The sequence below is a fragment of the Lithobates pipiens genome, unplaced genomic scaffold, assembly GCF_037356315.1.
Source record: "Lithobates pipiens isolate NorthernLeopardFrog02 unplaced genomic scaffold, aLitPip1_a1.2 Scaffold_28, whole genome shotgun sequence".
Taxonomy (NCBI): Eukaryota; Metazoa; Chordata; class Amphibia; order Anura; family Ranidae; genus Lithobates; species Lithobates pipiens.
The window spans coordinates 123,358,676-123,379,183 of record NW_027507789.1 but is presented as its reverse complement, the minus strand read 5'-3'; the positions used below and the strand labels follow the sequence as shown (position 1 = coordinate 123,379,183).

General features: G+C 40.1%; 1 protein-coding gene across 1 annotated transcript in view; it reads right to left on the bottom strand.

Moving 5' to 3' along the window:
- LOC143935594 (inactive phospholipase C-like protein 2) overlaps positions 1-20,508 on the bottom strand; it is a 303,650-nt gene that overhangs the window by 101,187 nt on the left and 181,955 nt on the right. The window contains exon 3 of the mRNA XM_077459578.1: positions 8,812-9,015. Coding sequence (XP_077315704.1) covers positions 8,812-9,015 — 204 coding nt within the window. The remainder of the gene's footprint in view (positions 1-8,811; positions 9,016-20,508) is intronic.

The following is a 20,508-nucleotide window of genomic DNA, read 5'->3' as shown; positions in this document are numbered from 1 at the left end:
TTTATAGTTTTGTCTTCACCCCTCCAATGACCTTTGATTTTGTCGATTGCGTAAAAAATCATTTGTCTGGGATCCTTATTGTGATAGTCTCTGAAATGCCGTGAGACACTATGTTTGTCAAATCCATTCTTAATGTTAGTAATGTGTTCCCTAATTCTTTCGTGTAGTTCTCGCGTGGTTCTTCCCACATATTGCTTGCGGCAGGGGCATTCTATAACATATGTGACGTGGGTGCTTCTGCAGGAAATAAGTTCTTTTATGGGGAAAGTCCTACCATTGGTGGTAGAGGTGAAAGTGGTGGTTTTCCTATTAGTTTTTCTACTTTTACAGAGGGGAAACATTGACCGCACTTGAAAAATCCTTTCAAGTGTTTTGCAATCTTTATTTCTCTTGGTGGGTCAATTGTGTTTTTGACCAGTTTATTTCTTAAGTTAGGAGCTTTTCTGTAGATAAAAGAGGGATTATTGGGTAAAAATTGTTTCAGAGTGTCGTCTACTTTCAAAATGGGCCAGTGTTTTTTTATTATTCTTTCTACTTCCTTGTGTTGTTATACTTAAATTATGTACATTTTAAATTGGTCTCGCTTCGTTTTAATTAATTTCACATAATTGGAGTTTGTTTTTGTTTTTTGTTTTTGTTTTTAAACTATATGCAATATTTGGAATGTTAATTTTCCCTTATACATTAGGGAATAGTGTGTCCCGGCAATACATACTTTTACATTTATGTTTACACCTTCAGAGGGCATCCCCTCAAGTAAAATGGCCACGGGATTACCCGCACATGCGTGGTTTAAATTTTCAGTTTAAATTTTCAGTATAAAACCAACAAAGGGCATTCCCTCAATTAAAATGGCCGCGGGATTATCCGCACATGCGTGGTGACACACTACACCCTATAAATGGGAAAAGGTGTATGCAAATGGCCGCTCCAGAGGACGTCTTTGATGACGAAACGCGTAGGGCGTGGCCACGAAGCATACACTACTAACTCAGAAAGCGTGCTAGCCGAACGGAATCTTTCCTTCTCAATATAAGCATATGAACGGATGTTTGTGAGTAATATTTTTGCCTATACAATAAATACGAAGTTTTATAAGACGTACTGCACCATGGATATGCCTCTTATTCATTACATATAACCTAACACGGCATAAGAACGGAGGAACGAAGGTTTCCCGGAACTGCAACAGAGGCCAGCCAGAGAGCTACACAGTGGCTGATACTGTGAAGGTTGATCCACCCCGGAAGGGGCCTTAACTCTGGTGAGAGCAACTGCATAAAAATAGCCACAGAGCACCGGGAACAACAACTGAAATTTCCTCCACCCTTTACTTCACTTTCACTCGCAGTGGACACCCCACTAATTTATAATCACCTTTTTGAGGGACACTCTTTACTACTTTTAAACTTTTTAATATTTTCAATTATCATTCGAATTTCCATTTTTTGCTTTTTTTACTGCTAAATTTTACCACATTTTTTCACCTTTTTGTATCTTTCCACTTATGTAATATGTACCTTTCATCACAGTTACACTACGTGAGGACTTGATACGTGTAACAGATAAATCGATTCTTTATTTTTATTTTTATATTTATATATATATATTTTGTATACATATTTCTTCTATATACTAAGCTTTACTTTTCATTTATATAGGTTTGTCACAATTACCAGAATTTATTCACTAGCACCTTGCACTTTATATAATTTTATGCTGTTACAATTGTTTAATGATTTATGCATTTAGGATATGTTATGACACTTATGGTCTCTAAAGGACACAATAATTGTTGACACTTATTAACACATACATCTATTTTACTTTTATTTTATTATCCAGCCTGCTGGAAATTTCTTGCTAATTGTATACCTTAGTCTCCAACCTTTAAAGGGTATAGCGCCAATCCTATTTCCCCCCCCCCTCCCTATTTCATTTTATTCCTTCCCTTACTGGGTAGGAATTTAAATAGGGGCTGCTCTTACCCAAACCACTATCCATAGCGCGACCTACAAACCCCCTTACTTTATAAACACCGCATGGAACATGCATTTTGTTATATTGGATTGATTGTTATCTGTATTTTTTCACTTGGCACTTTATAAACACCGCATGGAACATGCATTTTGTTATATTGGATTGATTGATATCTGTGTTTTTTCCCACTTGGCATGTCACATGGGATTGTGCTTATGTGATTATTCTCACTGTACACTTTTAGTCATATATTTTGGACTATCACCTTAAGTTATATATTCATTTATTGTCAGCATATTTTATTGCAGTTTTGCACAGCACCCACGATTTGTATGTCTATTGTTTCAGGCATTCATCCATTACTGTGAGTTTTTATTTGTATGGCACTCTATCAGAATCTATATTTGATTGCCACTCTCTAACATTTATTCTAGTTTAGCACGTACCGAACAAGGATTTGTGCACACCCAGACACATATAATTTTACACTAGCACTTTTTGACCTTTACCCTTTTATCCTTTACCTGCATACTCATCTGTTCCCCTTCCCCCCTCCCTGCCCTTTCTTCCCCTTCCCCTTTTTCTTTTCTCCTTCCCTCTCTTTCTCCCCCCTTTCCTCCCCCCCCCTCTCCCCTCCTTTCTTGTATTCCCCCATTTGCGCAACACTAAAACCACTTAATCGATATTGCTTAGGGAGTAGGTGAAGCTCCCTTCAGTGTTTGCAGCATCCCTCTATTCCCCTTGTCAAGGTGGTTGGCGCAGAGGTACTTTATACACTAAATGTCTGCCCCCTTATTTCTCTCATCAAGCTTCCACTAAATCTCTGCAGTCTACCAGTTATGTAATTCCGAATAAAAATACAGCTGAACATGCCTGCACTCTTATGTATATTAGGAATGAGTCATGAAACTTATTTTCTTCTTTGCATTTTTCTCTAATCTGCAATTGGGACGCTTCAGAAAAAGAGCAGTAATGTGTGAGGATCCATATGGCGGTGGAGGAAATACCTTCACAGGACGACCAACAGCCAAACTAGCCCACACATCAACCTAACCATCAGGGGGACAGTTACTATTCAAACTGAATTCAAAGAAAAAAGGAGTTTAAGCAGTAAAAGGTCTGCTGCCTGAGAAGAAAAGTCTATATTTATTGGAATGCATATTGGTTTAATTTCAGTATTTCTAATAATTGTTTGCTTGGTTTAGTCTGAAGAATCAGTCCACATATATACAATTACGTCTTTGTGGGCCACAATCTCCCTGGTGCCCAACTTGCCGTCCAAGGGTCAGATGTAGCCCCCTTGGTACTACTTATCGTGCAGTTCTGGGATTCTATAAGCCAGCAGTGGAAGCTGCAGAGGGGCTGCAATGACAATTGGTCTCTAGCACTTCTACATAACATGTCCCCAGTCTTTAATTGTCTCCTGCTGTATATCTTTAGTATACAGCCACATCAATAGCATGTCCAGAGTTTAGACCATCACTTGCAGTATGTTAGCAATTCTGAAAAGGTCCAATATTATTACATATACTGAACACTATGCACGGCTCCCTTGGAATGGCAGGGGGCATAGTCCTCTTTCTAGCAAACTGGTCCCTACTGCTCTATCCTATACATGTGCCTCAACTCTGAAATACCAGCTAAACAGTCTCACACAGCTTCATGCAATGCTTAAAGTGGTTGTAACCCTGTTCCCTTAAAGCAGGATATACAGCATAGTGTTTGTGCTATGTAATTTGTCCCTCTCTAAGCTGTAAAATGCCTGGTTGATCCTGCCTGTTCCTGTGTTCGCCCTAAAGCCGGGTACACATTGGCAAAATGTCGGGAGATATTTGCCAGTTCAAAAGGAAAACGGCCCATGTGCATGTTGGTCTGTCCGACAGAAGCCGGGGGGTTGGCCGGCTTCTGTTGGACGAGCATTCTGTAAAACCAGCATCGACTCTCAAACCAGGGAGCTCAGCCAATGGAGGAGAGCGCTGATCGGATTGTTCTGGTGGTGGGGCCATCCTACTCTTAGAACACAACAGCTCAGTGGGGGAGATCGCTGCACTTACTTTGCATAGTGAGTACAGCAGCTCCTAACAGAGCTGACAGTTTTTTTTTTCTATTTAACCTGCTTAAGCTAGTACTGTGTACTAGGCTTAAGCGGGTGTTTCCCAGGCAGACTTTCTGCCTGGGAAACACAGACAAAGCTGGTTTGTGAAGAGCAAAAGGAGCCCTATTGAAATGGTATACTGACATCTGGTGGATGGTGATTTCATCGCACAGGGTGATCCTTGGTGGAAGCTTTTCATCACAGCGATAAAACGCATCTTTCTTATCAGTTCATATCTTTTATATTGGACAGTGTTTGGGAAGCGCTGCTGCAGTATTATAAAAGGACTTTGAGGTTTTTTTTTAAGATATTGCCATTTTTACATGTTGTTTTAAAAACATTTAGACTTTAGAACCGCTTCTTGTTTCCAGAGTTCAGCTTTAACAATAAGGAAGATACTAGGAAATAGTTTAAAAAATATATATGCTTAGTAACATTTTATCGTTCTCTTTATTCTTGCTTTCTCTTGGAGCGCTTTACTAATTCCAGCCATAGATGGTTCAAATATTGACCGGTTGAGCAGGGACCAGGCAAAATTCGAACTATGTATGGCCAGGATGAATGTACCCAAGTTGATTGATCGATCAACTTGGGTACAACCAGCATGTCTGATTTTACATGCTACTATTGGTAGTGGCTATTGTGGCTAGCAGTAATCAATGTGTTCTCCTGGCAGGGATGGCTTCCCCCATGAACACTACCCGTGGTTGCAGAAAATAAAATTACTCCATCTACGGCCGGCTGAAGTCAGAATTAATTTCTCAGTGATCTGACTTCAGCAAAGGGAAAATTGTTTGGTCGCTTTGTGCACATCAGCTGTTTTCAGTACACATACTGTTCTCAGTGTAGTGTGCCACTGTTGGAGGCCATACTCTATTCCTGCTAGATAGGAATTGGCAAAAAGCTCAGTTCTTCCATGTAGCTTCAGGTCAGGCATTGTAATGTTATGACGACCCCAATTACCTCTTTTAGTAGAAGCAAAGAAAGTGTTTAGAACAGGAATAGACAGAACTCCCACACACACACAGTCTGCTAATTTTATACTAGTATGCTGTGTTCAAGGCAGTCTGTGCATTGCCATGAATGTATGACTCTCTTAGCATCATACAATGTATGTTCCGTGTGTTAGGAGGGCAGTGAAGTGTTTTATTTATCACAACGCATTGGCTATGGCAGTCCCTCCACCCCTATTCATATACAAAGCGACCTTCATTGGGAAGAGATGTTTGCTGTGCTTTCAAACTAATAAATACGATGCATTCTTTTGTGAAGAATGTAAAGAGCAAAGTACATACTGTGTGCCAGAAGACAAAAGGCTGTTTTCACAAAATCAATATGTAGCACATCAAAGGGTGAGCTGTATCCCACGTATCCACAATGTACATAGAGTGTGAGAGGCATCCGAATGTTGTGTGTATACACTGTCCACGCTGAGCCTGGGCACTTCATATCCCATCCTTAGTTATTCGGAAACATACAATGTGGGGTAACCCAGTACAACTGGGGGAATCGATGGTGGAGAAGGATCTGGGTGTTCTGCTAGAGCATACATTTAATAATAGCATGCAATGCCAAGCTGCGGTTTCTAAAGCAAGCAAAATCCTTTGTATTGAAGAGGTTGCATAGTCCGGAAAAAAAAAACACCCTGCAAGACAAAGGCATAATGAGCTAGTATGCATTGCATACTAGCTCATAATGTAATACCCCGCACACCACTTTCCCAGAGTTACCTTCGGATTCGCGGGCTCCGGCACTGTGATTGGCAGGAGCTGTGGTGACGTCACTCACGGGGCTTGGAAGGAACAGCACCCATGTCACTGGCTGCATGTAATGTAAATATCTCCTAAATGGTGCACATTTAGGATACATTTTCACTACCTATAGGTAAGCTTCAACAGAGGACACTTCCAATTTAAGAGAGGTATGGACTACAGAGAGAGAAATATAATTTTGCCCCTGTACAAATCATTAGTAAGACCTCATCTGGAATATGCAGTTCAGTTTTGGGCACCAGTTTACAAAAAGGATATCGGGGAACTGTAGAAAGTGCAGAGAAGGTCAACCAAACTGATAAGAGGCATGGAGGAGCTCAGGTATAAGGAAAGATTTAAGGAACTGAATTTATTTTCTCTTGAGGAGAGATTAAGAGGGATATGATCAGCATGTACAAATACATAATTGGTCCATATGGTGAACTAGGTGTAGAGTTATTCACTTTAAGGTCATCACAGAGGAAAAGGGGGAGGGGGGCACTCTTTACATGCGGAGGAAAAGAATTTAAACCTCCACATATGGAAAGGCTTCTTTACAGTAGGAGCTGTAAAAATGGAATAGACTCCCTTAAGAACTAGTTCTCACCAGCTCAGCAGATTGTTTTAAAAAAGCTGAATCTATTCCTAAGTACACAAAATATAACTGGATATTAACATACTGTATATGGGTAATAACAGACTGTTGATCCAGTGATTATCATCTTGCTTTTTGGAGTATCAGGCAGAAATTCATCTTTTCTCCCACTGAAATAAATTGGACCATGTTTTATAGGGTTTTTGTCTTCCTCGTGATTACCTGTGTGAGTATAGAGTTCTATTTGGGGTTTCTATTGGTTGAACGAGATGGAATTTTTTTCAACCTGACTAACTATGTAACTATATCAACCCAATCAGAAATTGTCTCTCTTTATCATGACGTTTCTGAAGAGATAACAAGAAGGAAGGGAAAAAAGTGCAAACTTCATTGCGTAGCATGTATTGAAAAGAGATTTATTAAAAAGGTAATGTATACACTCACAATTGGTGAAGCTAAGTGAGACAGACTAGGGGGCCTCATGACTAGGAACACCCAGAATGGCAGCCAGGAACCCCTTCCTTGACCACCGGCATGCGGATGAGGAGCACTGTTAGGACTGGATGCCACTGTTACTGGTGTGCAACAATTTGATGGAGACTGGAACCCGGGACAGAAAGCCACCTGACATCACTGGTAAGCACAAGAGCTCAAACAGAAACATGTTTCAAAGCAACCTTGCTTCTTCTTCAGAGGCTAAATAAGAAGCAAGGTTGCCCTCGCTCTTTAAAAGTTTGAGCACCCCTGATTTAATAAGGCTCTAACTTCTGAATATCAACCTACTTTGTGATGCCATAATGGCATTTATTTTCTTCCCTACAGTTAATCTGAAGAGTCTCTGTTAGGCCTTGGAGCAGCTGCAAGACTTTTTATGGGTAACCTCCTTATAATGTAGGGCTAAAATGAAGCACGTCAATTAGCCAGCATATTCCAGCAAGCATGTAAAAAAGAGGGACTGCACAGCCATTACATTTGTCCAACAACTGACGTTTGCCTCCTGCACAGCACACTGGCTTCAAGTAGTGGGGAGAGGGAGAGGAGTACAGTTTCCGACCCCCAGTACCAGAGCAACCCAAAAAGTATGCTGGTTTCATATGTAAGCCCAAAGAGAAAACCTAGGTTGTGGCATCATCGTTTCTCTCCCATGCCATGGCATTTTTCATCTAAGCAAGTATTACAGCATGGAAAGCTGCATTGTGCATGTCTTTTTATATTTTAATCCTCAAAGACATTATTAAGCAATGACAGTTGATTTTATGGCGCTTGAAGTTTTAGCTTTCAATAGACCCTGGCACCAGACCTCCAATTTAATTTCAAACACTTTCAGCAGGAGGTAATAATAATCCCTTTGCATATTTCTTCTGTCAATCTTTCAAACATTTTTCTTTCTTTTCTATTCTGAACAATGCCATTTTCTGAAGGATCCAACACTTCCAGGAATGTTAAATAAATCACACACAAGAAATGTGGAAAAGTCCATTTTATACTGCCCCAGGATTCCAAGACCCTCAAGGATGCTGTAAAATTGTGTCATAAACCTTGATAAAGCATACTAAGAGCAGGCACGCTTGCCCTGGACAGACGTGAATTTGAGGGAACATTGAATGTGATTTGAGCTGGCTGTAAATGGCTTGAACTTTGGCAGATACAGATAGCATTTCAGTTACCAAATCAGGAGTGAAAATATCATAATCCTGGTATTTCCAGGGATGTCAAACAGTAGAACATAGGCAAGCCAAACAAAAAAACTATTGTCAGATGACATACCTGAATTACCATGGCACAAACCTGCCATGAAATATCTGAATACATATTGGGGTCGATTTACTAAAACTGGAGAGTGCAAAATCGGGTGCAGTTATGCATTGTAGCCAATCGTTTTTAAGTTTTTTTTTGTAAAAGCTTAATGGAACAAGCTGAAGCTATAAGCTGTTTGGCTACCTATTCTCCAGTTTTAGTAAATCGATCATGTTGCTACAGATTCCAGGCAATCATTTAGATAAGTTAGAACCATTAGTGTTGCCTTTAAGTTTGTTATCTAAGATTATAATTATATAATGCATTATGTGCTACAATGTGCATAGACTAATTAGAGATCCCCCTCGGGTCTACACAAGGATGGTACCCCAATAGTGCACAATAGTTTTTTGGATGCCAAAAATTATATTGTGAAATAAATTAGGTTTTAGTCGTTATATATATATATATATATATATATATATCATCATATCTTCAAAATATACCATTATTTGCCATTGGTAAAAAAGCACACTACATTTTCATAGCCGCTGGTATTCTACCAATTTTCTGGAATAAAAATGAACCAGTAGTAAAAAAACATATATATTATATTTACAAAAGGTGGGTTTCTTAAAAATGTGCACACCTACCACTTCATAAGATGTAAGGACTTTCTTTAAGAGATCAGGAACTGGTCCATGAGCCTCTAGAAGTGGGTATTGCGATCGGAGGTTGAGCGTCACATTGAGAGGGCTTTCACTGTTTAGTAACCATGCAGACACAGTAAGGATACACTGTTTCATGTTGGCAGTTGAAGTTAAGCCACATAGTTCCTTGAAAGATACTAAAGCGTTCTGGAACAAGAGAAAATGAAAATAAATGTAGAATTCAGGTTATGACTAATCTTAAAAAAAAAATTAAGGGGGATTCAACAGGCTGCACATATCATTTTAAGGGAAAAGCAAACAAAAATGATAATATATTGCAGTTTACCACCCCTTAGATGTAGTGGCTACATACTTTTTCTTTTTTCAAGCTAGTGAAGGATTGTATTTCCAGCAAGTACAGTAAGCAGAAAAATATACATTTTTTGTTTTGGGGTTTAGATATAGTTAATGCCAGTATTGAACAAGGAGTACAGTGTAAATAGGCTTTAGCAAAACCAGAACATCATGATTCGGACAGCTATTATCCCTAGCATGTAATGCAGTCTGATAAAGAGTTCTGATATAGATCTAAACACAGAATGAACAAGTTTCACTGGATCTGATCAGAAAACTGCTTACTGCTGTATCCTATAATCTCCTTTTCCCATCGTGAATTTAGTAAAAAGGTTGCTGGCGACTACACAGATCAAATGATTTGTCAGTTATTGAGAACACTATAAAACCAGGCACTATTTACAATTCTAAACAAAATGTCAAAGACACCCAGTCTTGGGCTCCTGAACTAGTAATATGCAGCTAGAATAAAAGGTGATCATATAAAAAGCTTTCCTAATCACTAGGGTTTCCCAGCTAGCAAGCCAATGGCTCCCTTGTAACCTTTAATACAATCTTTATTGTAAAAGAAGAATGCAATGAGTAAAATGTTTTGTTTTTTTTAGCCATTAATTCAGATTGATATGGAGAGTGCATGTTCAACATAACAACATAGAAGGTCCAATAGTTTTGGAGAGTGGAGTGATAAATAGTGGATTGCATCAGATAAAACATTCACCTTGAAAGTAAAATAAAGAATAAATGGATGGGTTCCCTAGTAATGGAGGTAGTAGCAGATTCAGTGTTTGGATTTCCTCTGCCCTTTAGCCCAGAAGTGTGCACCTCTTCTACCTTTTCCCCCAGAAACATACAAAACTTACACAGAACTCCCAGGAGAGGTCTGACTGGTCTCTACAGTTTGCACTGGGGAGAATGTCATGTCACCAGAGGGAGGAAGAAGAATGCAGAGAACAACAAACTCAATGCTAAGCTTCTGCTCCTCTTTGTATATCCCTGAAAAGATGACAAAGGGGAGGCAGAGGTGACGTGGGGAGTAGTGGTGGACTGGCAGAAGTGCTAGCTGGCATAAACACAGTGTCAGGGGTGCTGAGAGGCAGAGAGGTGCATTGTCAGCTGCAGACTGCCAAGGCTTCTGGATTCTTCATAGGTCTAAATGCAAAAGGTAGCTAATAACATTGTGCTGCTACAACACATGCACAGTAGCAACAACAATGTAGACCAGCACCATGGACAACATCCACACCCAACATGAAGCACATCTAGACTGGTCTCTGTAGCAGGTGACTGTGTTGCAATAGGATGTAGACTTTCTGGTCCAATCAGCTCACACCACCTCTCTAACCCCTGGCTTCTGCTGCAGCTTACATAGGCATTTTAATCTACAGCTTGGCAGCCCACATAACTACCACTTCTAGCCAGGAGGACTGCATCTGGTACTATAGCTGACAGCTCATCCTGGAAGCACAACTCACCACAATCAAGCCAGCACCCTCCCTCCACATCACCACATCAGCCATTTTAACCACCATGCCTGGAAACCCCTCACCCACCACTACTACTCTTTTACGACAACCCCCCTGCACGCTCACCACTGCAGATGCCCCCCCTCCTACACACTAACCCCCCACTCACCCTACCCCCGCTTGTCACCACCCAGTCTTACATGCCCCCACACACCCACCACTACACCAACTCCTGCCCCTGCCCTCACTGTCTCTACAAGCCTAATGCTGCGTACACACACGATCGGACATTCCAACAACAAAATCCTGGGATTTATTTCTGACGGATGTTGGCTCAAGCTTGTCTTGCATACACACGGTCACACAAATGTCAGAAATTTCGACCGTCAAGAACGCGCTGACATACAACACGTACGACGGCACTATAAAGAGGAAGTTCAATAGCCAGTGCGCCACTCTTTGGGCTCCTTCTGCTAATCTCATGTTTATCTCGTGTTAGTAGAAGTTTGGTGAGAGACAATTTGCGATTTTCAGCCTCATGCATCTGCTTTTTAGTGCGTATTTTTATATTACGTATTTGATTTTCAGTGCGTTCTTGTCCGCTCGTCTCTGAATTTCAGCTCACTCTTCTCAGGCGTTTCTGATTTTCCGTGCATACTGTTAGTTCGTTCTGACCAGCTGACCGTTTTGAAGCCATGTTGCAGGTACGTCATCGTAGTGTTCGTGCTGTGCAGGGGCTTGGTGTTGGGGTTCTTACTTTGACCCAAGCCCAGTCCATGAACAGGGCAAGGATAAGTTTATGGATAAAGAATTTGTTGCTCTAGTGTGACCAATTCTCACACATGCCTTTGTTGTGGGAGATCCGTGAGAATAATCCTGATGATTTCAGGAATTATCTCCGGAGGACGGGCCTGTTTTTCACCGTCTGTTGGCTTTGCTGTCGCCTTATATTACGAAGCAGGAGACCTGCATGCAGCAAGCCATCCCTCCCGACTAGAGGCTAGTCGCCACTTTGCGGTATTTGGCGATGAGGAGAAGTCTGCAGGGCATCAAGTTCTCTGCAGGCATCTCCCCCAGGCTCTAGGAATCATTATTCCAGAGACCTGTTCTGCCATCATTCAAATCCAGCAGAAGTACTATATTAGTGTAAGTTTTATCATTTAACATCACATTATATGTTTTTAAATAAATTTGTATTTTAAACTGAAAAAATATTTTCTTTAATTTACTGCTTGTGTTTCTTTTAGCTGTCTCCTAGGTTCTCCAATGTGCTTTTTTTTTGGCCATTTTCTTTAATAGTGCAAACGTAATTTCTTGGATACATGAGGTGACAATCTCTTCTTCAGCTAACTATTATGTTGTGGGTCTGCTACACACACACCTTGTTTTTGTTGTTAATGTATGTAATGCATTAATGATACTAATATTCATCATTTTCAGCACCCTGAATTCATTTTTTGGAGTGAAGAAAATGGCCTGATTGATGCAAATTATAAAGCACTGTGGCTGTTATTTAATAAAGGAAAATCCACTTTGCACTATAAGTGCACTGCAAAAGTGCACTTGAAAGTGCACTTGTAGTGCAAAGTGGATTTACCTTTAGGAAATAACCCCCACTGTCACTGTATACACCAACTTAAGCAAAAAACTGCTATTGAGCATTGAAATAAGAAGCCACACATTGTTGAATAGAAAATGTTTTACTCTGTGCACATTCACATGTGCGCTTAGAAAAGGGTTTTTGAACAAACCAACATATTTTTTTGAATAACATTTTTTTTTTTTTTTGGACAGTAGAAATATCCTCTTTAGTGGTAAACAGGCATGTTTTTAAAAGCATAAAATACACAACTCAGGAACTTACAAAGTTCAACTTTGATAAATTGAAGGCAATATCAGACATTAGTATGTCCAAACTGTGTTGATCTTGCCTTCAACAGAGGGGGTGATGTCACCCCTGTGAAAGCCAAATTGTGAAGATGCACACAAATTGAGAGTCAAAATGGGGATGCCATGCCTAATGTCAATATGTGCTAGCACCCATCATGGGGGATCAATAGATGTGTTTCGGGGGTGCAACCCCTTCCTCTCAACTACTTTAGTTGTGAGGAAGGGGTTGCACCCACAAAAGGCATACCTTGATATCCCGTGATGGCAGATAGAACTTGTTGACACATTGTGTGCATCTTCAAAATTTGGCTTTCAACATTTTTTAGAAAAGTTATAATAAAAGTAAAAAAATTCAAAAGTGTTGGTGTGTTTTATATTTTGCCTAAAACATCAATGATGTTTTTGAGTCTTTTTTTCCCACATCATTGATTTCTTCCTTGATCTTCTATAACTAATGATTGCACACCATGATCTCCCCTATGAGGACTTGTGCACTTGCACTTGTGAAATGAAAGTCTTCTTCCACAACATACAAATCAACTAAAATAAATAAAATACACCATGTATTAGAAATATGCGGCATACATCTATTACCCAAAGCTGTGGTCTCAGACACTCACCTGTTGTGCTCACTATTTCGCCCAATTCATAAACCTCTCCTTCCTCCACATCCTGAGGGTAGAAAGAGAAATATCACCACTCCAGATAGGTCAAGGGACAGTGCAAACCTTCTCATCCAGCTTGGAAGCCCAGGTGCCGGCAATGCTTATAGCAATCAAAAACAGGAAGAAGATCTGGACAGCCACACTCAAAAAACTTTTTTTTGCCTCTTATTTAAAAATTCTTGTGAACAAAAATACAAGCCACAGCAGGGACAGACAGACACTAACGCGTTTCACTCTTCAATGTAGTGTTTAGTCATAGCTATGACTAAGCACTACATTGAAGTGTGGAACGCGTTAGTTCCTGTCTGTCCCTGCTGTGGCTTGTATTTTCTCCACATCCTGAGGTTGTGGTTTTGGGATTTCCCCTTCTTCTTTAGGAGGTTGTGGGTCCCTGGTGTCCTCTGACGTCCCGATTCTTTTCTCCCCTATGTGAATAAAAAAAGGTATACTTAGCACACAGATATTTGAGGCAAGAAATAAGAATATGAAACATTGCTTGGAAGTGTCGTACAATTGTCTGTTTTGGCAGAGTTCAAAGCTGATGACATGATTTTTTTCCCTTTCTTAATGCTGGAATACTTACCTTTTCCTTTCTGCCATTTGGGTAAGGTCCATGCTTCCCGTCATAGTCGGCCCTCTTCAAGATGTCCACCATCTCCACCACCTCTGCAAAGGACATATTAGAGGCCTTAAATCTCCTCCAGGATCGGGACGGGCTTTTGTCGTTGCTGCTGTCTTCATTCACTTGTTCTTTCTCCGCCATCTGCTCTCCCACTGCATCGAAAGAGAAGAGGCAGGGAATATACTATAAAGAAGGTCAGGGGCAGGCGGAGTTTCACGCATGTGCAGTGTATATAAAGCGTAACACGCGTGCGTCGTACGTACGATCTGTGAGCGGAGGACAGAGTAGCGGAAGCGCTGATCGTTCTAACGAAGGTACAATTTTAACTTGGGGCATCAGTGGCCTATACTGCTTATAGATTGAGGCCTATATTGGGACAAGATTATGCACGTTTAGCCTGTCATTAGGGTTTGTCTTGTGTTGTGTCTTGCAGATAAAATGGATCGATTCAACGATCATGATTTCTTCCCCCAATTCATTGATTTGTACAGAGAGCTGCCCTGTCTGTGGCAGACAAAACACCCCTTTTATACAAATCGACCAAAGAGGAAGGCAGCACTGGATAAATTGCTGGAATTTGTGAAGTCGCAGATCCCCACGGCAGACATCAACTATTTGAAGTGCAAATTTGGTGGCCCGAGGAGCACATATAATAGGCAGCGCAAGAAGGTCCAGGATTCCCAGAGATCAGGAGCAGCAACAACAGATGACGTTCATGTCTCCAGGCTGTGGTACTATGACAGACTGTGAATTCTGTCAGACCAGACTGAAATCAGGCCATCACCCTCAATCCTTCCTTCCATTCTTCCTTCCACCCTAGCTGAGGCGTCCGAAGTCCAACCTGGTCCTTCCACCCAGGAAGAAGATGTGGAGGAGCCCAGCTTGAGTCAGGTATAGCATTGTTCAACATATTTCTCAAAATTGTGTGTGATTGATGAACAATAAACTAAAACTATGTCCCTTTTTCATACACAGGAAATCCTCAGCCAGGAGGAAGCTGTAGAAAGTGGCAGCCAGGAGGTGGCAGGGGAAAGTGGCACACAAAACCTGACACACAAAACGAGAAAATATTATGGAGATCACTAGAAAAAAAAAAAAAAAGATCTTGATTAAAAAAAAAAAAAAAATTATAAACATTCTGGAGAGCTGGCGAAAAAATAAAAACTATCAATAGCAATCAATAGTCCCTGCAACCTGATGCTCTAGGTCATGAATGTCCATTTGGCCTGCTCTCTGTTGTCCATCACCAGCCTTACCTAAAGCAATATCCTAAGAGTGTTTTATAATTAGCCTATACTGCACCTTTAGGATTTGTGCAGGGAGGACAGAATGAGGTTGAATCAAGCAACATAAAGTATGTACCACAACTCCAGCAATGTATTTCAGTCCAATGCTGCCCTAGTACACATGCCATGAATAAACATGATTGTACATGCATGTATAATTACTTGCTGCAAGAGATACAATGTACATTTCAAATGTTTTTTTTCTCACCAAATATCTCAAAAAGAGATAGGGAAAAATAAGTAGCAAGGGGCATATGACTGGGTGTCGAAAGCTAATAGAGCCCAATTGAGCTATGCAAGCTTTCTCCTCATTTAGTAAATCGGCCGCTTTAGATAAGCAGTGTGTTGCTAAGTAGTATAAGTCGAATTTTAGCTGTCTTCTACAATAAAAGTATCCCCATTAATCATCATTGAGAGTGAAAGTAAAAGAAAATCCCAAATTTTGGGTTGTCACCAGAGCAGGAATAGAAGGGACATCTTTCAATGGGGACACTAGTTCTGATGACCCTGGTGATAACCAGGGATTCCCTCATTTTGGAAGGATATCCTCCCACTTCCTTGGCTATGGGACAAGAAGTGAAGGAAAATCTCCCCAGTAGGGCACAGATGGCAAAACACTGACAGGGGCTATAACACTCCCTAAAGACCCATACACACAATACGAAAAGTGGAAGTAATATTTCATCCAACAAATGATCTACCAATTTTCGGATCGTTAGTATAGTGCTTTCGACAGCCAATTCCAATTTTTTTTATACGACAAAACCTGGATGTGCAGACTATAAAATTTTTGTCAGATGTAAACAAAACGTCTGATTTTCGATGAATTAGTACTGTTTTGCCTGAAAAAAAATCATAAGAGCAACACTACGCATGCTCAGAAAAGAAAGAATACATACAAAACTATTCAACGCATTACGTCACTTCTGAAGTTGAATTCTGTCGTAAGAGAATTTTTTTTATGGTGAGTAACCTCTTCACCTTCGATATGAGACTAACATGCAACAAAAAAACGGACGAAGGTTCGTCCAAAAATCTGATTGTGTGTACGAGGCTTTACTCTATAAAAAAAAAAAAAAAAGAAGTGCAAAAAGTTTTGCCTTTAAACCAAGCTCTCATTCATCTCTGTATCAATAAGCATTATGAAGAAATTATTTTCAACGTGGCACTGTGTTTTTCTAAGAGCAGATCTTGACAGCCTGCCAACTTTCTGATGTAAACTAACAGCAGTTACTCTGCATTAAAATCAGCTAGGAAGGTCAGGGATGGTTTGTTTTAACAGTTTAATGTCCAAAGACTTGGTACATGTGTAACTGATAAACCATAAAAACATTTCTTCTTCTAAATGGATCAATTCCACAAACCTAAAAAATACAAATTATGTTTTACTATTATTAGAGAGGGTTAAAAAGCTAAAAACAGAAAACTAAAATTTAGCATAAATCAAAATGTTGTATAACAGAAGATGATCTAATCGCAGAGAACGGGATAATAAAACATTGATTTGGTTTCGACTAACATAATCCATTTGTATAGGGAGTGAAGTTGAAGTCTAAATGTTAGCCATGCTATGCCATGTGAGATCTGTTATATGTTCTTTATACTGTCGGATACAGATGAGAAGGTAGAAGAACTAGCAATGTACTTCACTAGTACAAAGATTGTTGTTGTATCTAACATGTCAAGATATCTGGGTATGGATTCTGGTTTAACAACTGCTTTACTGAAGACTTCAAAGCAGAACAGAGATTAAACTGCATTTAAAAGAATACAGGGGGAAACAAGCAAATAACGGCCTACAAGTAGTTTTAAGTTTTTGGCCTTCTGCAATAATAAAAAAAAAAAGCGAGTCTCCATCTTGTTTTCTTACACAGCTTGGATCTTTCTAATCCAAATATAACAAAAGCTGCTAAAAAAGAAAGATGTCTTTATTTTTTTTTTAATATTGCTTTTCCAAGTCAGTTAAACCTTTTTTAACCACTTCAGCCCCGGAAGGATTTACCCCCTTCCAGACCAGAGCACTTTTTACAATTTGGCACTGCGTCGCTTTAACTGTTAATTGCTCGGCCATGCAATACTGTACCCAAACAAAATTTGCGTTCCTTTTTCAGAAAAATAGAGCTTTATTTTGATGGTATTTGATTGCCTCTACGGTTTTTATTTTTTGCAATATAAATGGAAAATTTGGGAAAATTATATTTTCTACTTTTTGTTATACAAAATTCCAATAAACTCAATTTTAGTCATACATTTAGGCCAAAATGTATTCAGCCACATGTCTTTGGTAAAAAAAAATGTCAATAAGCGTATATTTATTGGTTTGCGCAAAAGTTATAGCGTCTACAAACTAGGGCACATTTTCTGGATTTTACACAGCTTTTAGTTTATGACTGCCTATTTCCTGAGGTGCTAAAATGGCAGGGCAGTACAACCCCCCCCCATGACCCCATTTTGAAAAGTAGACACCCCAAGGAAATTGCTGAGAGGCCATTGAACATTTAATTTTTTGTCCCAAGTGATTGAATAATGACAAAAAAAAAATTTACAAAAAGTTGTCACTAAATTTTTTTTGCAAGAAAATTGCTTTGAACACCCAAACATTATATATATTTTTTAAAGCAAAGGCCCTACAGATTAAAATGGTGGGTGTTTCATAGTTTTTTTTTTTTTCCACAGTATTTGCACAGCGATTTTTCAAATGCATTTTTTTTTTAGAAAAACACACTTTTTTAATTTTAATGCACTAAAACACACTATATTGCCCAAATGTTTGATGAAATAAAAAAGATTATCTTAGGCCAAGCACATGGATACCAAACACGACATGCTTTAAAACTGCACACAAACATGCAGTGACGACAAACTACATACATTTTTAAAAGCCTGTAGAGGTTACCACTTTAGATTTACAGAGGAGGTCTACTGCTAAAATTACTGCCCTCAAACTGACCTTCGCGGTGATACCTCACCATGCATGGTGCAATTGCTGTTTATATTTGACGGCAGACCAAAGCTTGCGTTCACCATTACGCGAGAGCAGGGGGGGCAGGGGTGCTTTTTTGTTTTTTTTTTTGCTTTTTTATCTTATTTTTAAACTGTTCCTTTCTTTCTTTATTTTTTTATCATTTTTATCTCAGGGAATGTAAATATCCCCTATAATAGCAATAAGTAGTGACAGGTACACTTTAAAAAAAAAAAATGGGGTCCATTAGACCCTAGATCTCTTATCGGTGTGATAAAATGCTTTTCCAATGGCACTGTTTACATCCGGCGAAATCTAAGTCATAAAATGCTCGCAGCTTTCCGGTTTCTTAGGCCATAGAGATGATTGGAGCCATTCTGGTTTCTGAACAGCTCTATGATCAGCTGGCAGAACCACCGGCTGCATTTCTGGGTCCCCTATTGGGACAGGAGAGCCAGAGAAAAACACAGAAGACAGTTGGGGGGGGGGGGGACATTCCCTCCCACTGGTTGTAAAAGCAGTCTAGAGGCTAATTAGCCACTAGTATTGTTTTTACATGAAAGCTGACCACTGGCTGAAAAGAATGATACCAAGATGATACCTAAAGCTGCAGGCATCATTCTGGTATAACCACTCAAAGTCCAGAAACATACCAGTACGTTGCTGGTCCTTGTTGGGAATATATTGTAATCTTTTTTTCATGCAGCCTGTGGGCTGAAGGAAAAAAAAAAAAGAGATTGATCAGTGGGTATACCCACCATTAGAATACCTTCCTTCATCCACCCACTTCTAATGATGGGCATACATGCACCATTTATTTATGCCGAAGCATGGGGGCACCCGCCCGCAAAAGTTAGGAGCAAATCGCTCCTCCACCCCTGCTGCCCCCATGCTTCGGCATATATGCTCTTTATTTTAACTGTGGTGGTGAAATCAACTCCGACAGCACTGATGGTTAACAATAAAACAAAGTTACATTACAGTATAACAATAAGACATACTATACCTGCAAATGCAAAAAAAAACATAGTAAAAAATAAAACATTTTTTAACGCAATCTGTGCCTAAAATATATATATGCCGAAGCATGGGAGCATCCTCCCCAAAAAGTAGGAGCAAATCGCTCCTCCACCCCTGCTGCCCCCCATGCTTCGGCATATATTCGCTTTTTTTTTTTTTTTTTTACTGTGGTGGTGAAATCACCTCCGGCAGCACTGGAGTCATGGCTTTATGTATAGTGGGAGCAAACACTGTTGCTGTCAAGATAAATAAATCCGCGCTGCAGCTGAATGGCGTACCTGAAAACAAAAAAATGGTTAACAATAAAACACAGTAAACAGTAAAGTATAAAAAAAGGACATAAGGGCATAAGGAAAAATGCCTCTCATGCAGCTGGCTTACTGCATTTGGTTGGGGATGGTAAGGTGGAGCACCATCTGGAAACAGAAGGGCTCTGATAATCTCTTCCTGGAATTTAAGGAAGGATCCAGTACGTCCTGAAGCGCTGTATAGCACGAGTGTTCAGCAAAGCCAATTGAAATACATAAACAGACACAGGTACCGCGCCAACAACTGGTCATTGAGGACCACCCCTCCCATGTTAAGGTTATATTCGTGGACACAGAGGGGTTTCTCCACCAGTCGCCGTAGTAATTTGGACCTTTGTGTCTGCATGAAGGGAGGTAAGAACGAAAACATTCTTATTATCCCTCCACTTCATAGCGAGCAAGTTATTACACTTCAAGCAGGCTCTCTCCCCCAGCCTAAGACAGTAATCTACAAGCCGCTGGGGAAAGCGGTGCCATATGCTCCAATCTGATGATCAAAGAAGTGACTAAAAAGTGGAAAACTCGTGTAATAATTGTCCACGTACAAGTGGTACCCCTTTCCGAATAAGGGTAATACCAAGTCCCACACAATCTTGCCAGCGCTTCCTATGTAGCCAGGGCAGATTGTCGGCTCTACGTGACAATCTCTTCCCTCATAAACCATAAAACTACATGTATAGCCTGTGGCCCTGTCACAGAGCTTATACATCCTGACCCCATATCTGGCACGCTTGCTGGGAAGGTACTGTTTGAATGACAAGCAGCCAGAAAACGTAATCAGGGACTCATCAAACGCAGACAACTTGATGGGGAGTAAACAAGTCTGCAAAACATTGGTTGAAGTGGTTTATGAGGAACTGAATTTTGTAGAGCTGATCATATTCAGGGTCTCCACGAGGACGACATAGTTCATTGTTGTTGAAATGTATGAACCGCAAAATCTGCTCGTATCATGCCCTGGTCATGGAGGCAGAAAACACGGGCATATGGTGAATTGGGTCAGTGGACCAATATGACTGCAACTCACTCTTTTTAGTTATGCCCATGAGGAGGGAAAGGCCCAGCAAGAGCTTAAATTCAGAAACCGTAATTGGTTTCCAATCTCTGGCAAGGGAGGACTGGGGAATAGT